General features: G+C 57.4%; 1 protein-coding gene across 1 annotated transcript; it reads right to left on the reverse strand.

Annotated features, from left to right (window-relative positions):
• Positions 1-3,050: 3,050 nt before the first annotated feature.
• Positions 3,051-4,539, reverse strand: H310_13848 (hypothetical protein; the record flags this gene model as incomplete). Its single annotated transcript, XM_008881495.1, has 3 exons — positions 3,051-3,854; positions 3,903-4,405; positions 4,503-4,539. The coding sequence occupies 3 exons, from the start codon at positions 4,537-4,539 to the stop codon at positions 3,051-3,053; spliced, it is 1,344 nt and encodes a 447-aa protein (XP_008879717.1).
• Positions 4,540-4,907: the final 368 nt, after the last annotated feature.

Consider the following 4,907-nt stretch of genomic DNA (forward strand, 5'->3'; position numbering starts at 1 on the left):
AGCAGACCTACTGTAGGACTTGCAGCGGGACAAACCCTTGGGCGAGCCATGCTGCTCTGCTCAGCAGAACACTTCCCCTCCTAGAGGAGACCCAGGTTCTTCATATCATCGCGGGCCATGTGCTTGGCTGACTTGTGGGACTTGTTCGACTTGGTGAAGACGACCGGGATGTCGTCGAGGAGGTTCCTCGCGTGCTCCCACGACACTTCTTCGCCACCAAGTCGCATCCACTTGACTTGGACTTGGTATTCACCATCAGCGAGTCGTACCTTTTCGAGACGTTCCACGTGGAATCCGCCATCGCCGTGCGCGATGTGATTGATGTGGTCTTCCGTGACCTCAAGACTTGAATCTTGGTACATCTTGAGCCGGCACGAGTGGTGCGTCGAGACTACGAACGGCGGTACCAGCTGCTCCGTCTCCATGACGTGGTCGGTCACCACGCGGACGGCTTGATTGGGCCCGCGCCACTGCAGGGCCTACTTGTTCGAGCGCTGAACGACTGATCCAACTAGTACGTAATCGTCGACGGCAAAATTCGTGAACTTGACCTTGTTTTTCTTGTCGTGACACCCACGCGCCTGCTGGCGCAGCTTCTCGCTTCGTGTTAATACGTCACGGTGCAGATCATGCAACGCTGCTGCGAGCGCATCAACATGTTCTCGTCGGACGTCGTCAAGGAAATCAATAGCGTGAACTTCCTTGGTTGTTGGGTGTACGAACCCGACATTGGCGTCTTGGCTGGCAGGCCAGTGAACGCAGTCACAGGCGCAACTCCGCCCAGCCGATTTGCTGGCTGGTGATCAAGCGCGCCTTGAACTAAGGGCAGGACCAGTTGCCACTTTTCGACCTTGAGTCGCACCTCGTTGAGCAGGACCTTGACTGCTCGTAACACGAGTCGATTGACGACTTCGACGGTGCCATTGGCCCACAGTCTATACTCTGTCGTGATGCGGTGGTGCGCACCGACCATTTTTCGAATCTTCTCGACCACTTCGTTCTTGAAGTGAGCTCCACCGTCGCTGACCCATCTTGAGACAGCGTCTTCCACACGAACTTGTCCCCGACAGATTTCGTCGTCGCGGCAATGCGGCGGTGACCCGCAGCGCCTTGGTGTGCTATCACGCACAAGCGTTGCTGTAGGTCTACAGCAGTGTCCGGTACCCAAACGCGGTCGTCGCCATCAGTGTAGAACGACAGATCGTCGTTCCACGCCACGTCGGGTGGGTTGGGCTCTGCCCCTTCGATGGACTTCCTGGGACTCCAGAATAGATATCGCCGTCGGCCATTCGAAATCGGCCAAGCGTAAAGGCGACACCACTTGAACGAGACCTCGCACATGTGCGACTCGTGGTGAAGATGAGCTTCATCCCCAGCGACTGGTCGCCCCAGACGTTGACATCGCCTGGCAGACAATCGATCGTGCAGGGAAATGTCGACATGCGACATGTCGCTGAAGCTTGTCGGCTTGATACTTGGCGAGGTTCCCGTTGGAGCCTCGCGGGTTGAACATGTACACCAAGATGTACACCAAGTTGCGGTGATCGGTAAACAGACGAAACCCACCGGGTCTCACGACCAGATAGTCGAGTCGTTTGCACGACTCGACCACAGCGTAGGCCTCTTTCTCGACGATCGGCCATCGTGCGCTGGCGCCAGCAAACGTCCCGCTGATGTACGCCAGGGTTCATGCCGTTGGTCTTCCAGCGGCAGTTGCAATCGGCAGGTGGTACTTGGGTCGCCACAGCGCCCCAAAATTGGTCGCTCGCATCGGTATAGACGCAGACTTCCATGTCTTCTCGCGGGTGCGACAACGGCGCGACGTTCATGAGCGCGGTCTTCACGTCGACAAAACACTTGTCGTGGACATCGGACCAGCCAATTGCGGCGAGCGCAACACGCGCCAAGGCAGTCTTCTTGCTGCCCCCAGCCGTCTTGGACGCAATGTCGAGTAAACGCCGTAATGGATCGATCAACTTGTTGTAGTTGGGGATGCTCGCACGCATCCAGTTCGTCGCACATACGAACTGCTGCAAGTCCGCTGCAGTCGAAGGTGGCAACAGGTCGACGAGACCTTGGATCCGACTCGGGGAATGCGTCACCCCCGCGGCCGATATGACCTTGCCGCACCACTGGGCTTCCTTGAGGAAGAAGTCACACTTCTTCGGGTTGAGCTTCAAACCGAAACGACCGCATGTCGTCAGCACTTGGTCCAGGAGGCCAAATAACTCGGCCACCGTCTTGGCCGACCCCAGTAGATCATCGAGCCACGCGAGTAGCCCCCGAAAGAGCAGGTCCCCAAACATTTGGTGGACGACCGACTGGCAGTAGGCGACTGCGTCGGTCTGACCCATCAATACCCGGGTCGGGGTGTACACACCAAACGGAGTCATGAAGGAGAAGAACTCCTGTGATTCGGGGTGCAGCGGCAGCTGCCGGTAGCCTTTGGTCCAGTCCAACGTGAAGTAGACCGTCGCACCGACGAGGCACACCATGGCGCTGTCCAGGTTTGGCATCGGCCAAGGCATCGGCTCGGTGCAGGCGTTGATAGGCCGACTGTCGATAGTCATCCGTAACGCTCCTGCTTCCTTCTTGGGCACGATCCGTGGAGAAGCGGCCCACGTCGATCGGTTGTTCAAATAAACCATGCTGTTGGCTTGAAGAGCAGCGACATGCTCCCGCATGTATTCGACATGCGCCGGCGAATAGCGCCGCATGCCACACTTGACAGGCACCAAGTTGAGTTTGATGCGCACCTTCAACGGTTCCACCTTGACGGGCGCGTCGTCGCCCAGGTCTTCTCGGAACAGGTCCACATGCTTGGACAGCAGTATCTCCAGCCGCTCCAAGTGTCTAGGAGCGAGGCCACGCGTCTCAGCTTCTGCGACCTTGGCCATCAGGATGCCAAATACCTTGTCTCGCTTCATGCGACGCCGCTCGTCTTCTTGATCGCTTGGCGGCGGGATTTCGACCTCTGGCGTGGCTCACGTCATGCCGTCGGTATCGGAGAGCTCGGGATCGGGCGAATTGCGTTCTTCAGCCAAGAGACGCTACACGCGTGACATGCTGGTCACTGGTCCGTCGCTGCCAGGGGAAACGTCCCACTCGGCCTGCTGCCCTCGAGCGCCGTCGGGTAGGTCGTCAATAGAAAATCCCAAGACCTCCATAACAGGACGACTCACGATAAAGTCTATCGCAGTCGATGTCTCGTCAATCCACGCTTGTAGGTCGCGTTGCGTGAGCGGACCACACGTCGTGTCCAACGTCACCATGCTAAACTTGACATTTCGACGCCATAAGGGTAAACCAGACGTGGTTGGTCGTGCACTTGAACCGCAACCGTGGCATTCTTCTCTACTAACGCATCCATGACCCCCACGTGAAACGACTTTGACGTCTGCGCCTGTGTCGAGGAGGACGTTCTCGACTCGAACGAGTCCTTCGACCAATGCACCGCGCTCGGTCGGATGACGATTGGGGTGGCTGCTTAGGACTGTCACGCCATCGCGCCACTTCTTCAGCTGCGCATCCAATAAGCGGTCCGCCTCGCCAGGCGTTGCCGCAGGGCAATCTGCCACGTAGTGACTCTTGTCGCGACACTTCAGACTGCCAAGCTTCTTCTTTGGCTTGTAATCTTCTTTTACGCCGGTAACGGCTGGCTTCTCGACCCCTGACACTCTGCCATCGGCTCTTCCGTTGCCGTCGGATCTACCCCGGCCTTTTTCGGGACCGTCAGGCCTTCCATGGCTCTTGTCGGCGCCGTCGGGCTTGTCAAGGCCGCTCTTCAAACTGTCCGTCTTGGAGGCGCCGGCTTGTGGCGCAGGTGCCATCACTTCGTCGAGACCGACGTAGAGCTAAAAACCAGCTGAGAATTGTCGCAACCACTTGACGTAGCGAAAGACGTCACTCTTGAGGCCCTTGTTCCTCTGCAGTTGCAGCTGCTTCTGCACAGCGGTCTTCAGCGTCTCAGGCTTGATCGCCTTGGTCATAATCCCGACAACAATTTTTCCTTCTTGATGAAGGACCCATTCTTGGTTGTCTTGTTCGAGCACTCGCATAAGGTCGTCAAGCATACGGCCGACACGCGACTCCGCGTCGAGGACCTTCGTGTCGAAACGTATGGCATTTGAGAGCCACCTCTTCAGGACGTCCAAGTCTTGCGGATCTTGATCGAATGCCGTGTGGAACCAGTCCACCCATTCCACTACCGTGACATCGTTGTGGTCCTTGTTCATGTCGAACAAAGCAATACGACGCTTGGAAAAAGGGCTCATGCAAGCATTGACGGGCATCGCGAACGGGCGAGAACCAACGCATTGCAGCGCATAGATTTCGCCAAGTACTTCTGGTACTCGCGCATGAACGCACGCCGCTCCGCCTTCGCAGAACCCTTGAACAGAGGGGCCTGAGGAATAGCAGGCGCGTTCCAAACTTGACGCACGAAGCCATGTCAACGTCTTCCATAGGGCTATCTTAAGCAGTCTCTTGGGTGGCGGCGGCACCTGTCGCGCGCGTCGATTCGGCTTGATCGGCGCCCATCGCGAAAGCTTCTTCAGGTCGCTCCGCTAGTAGAGGCGGGCCGCCATAAGGTGCGGGACTGATCAGTTCCCCTTCGCCTTGGCGAAATCACGCGTCCGCGGAAAGAGAAGCTCGTCGTCCCAGGGATCGAAATGGGTTGGCCACTTGGCGCCGGACGTTTGTTTCATGGGCTTATCACTCCAGTCGAAGCTACTTTCATGCTCCACAACGATCTTCCCATCATGGATCAAGGCACTGTGCAGAAGGCAACGCTTGCCCAGTAGGTAGTGCTGGGGACATACTGAGAGCGGCGGATGAAGCGAACTGAGCCTTCGCAGTGATCCATGATCATTTCGTGCACCATAGCCGACAGTACCGCGAAGACTCAC

The sequence above is a fragment of the Aphanomyces invadans genome (assembly GCF_000520115.1).
Source record: "Aphanomyces invadans strain NJM9701 unplaced genomic scaffold supercont1.57, whole genome shotgun sequence".
NCBI classification, from domain to species: Eukaryota; Oomycota; class Saprolegniomycetes; order Saprolegniales; family Verrucalvaceae; genus Aphanomyces; species Aphanomyces invadans.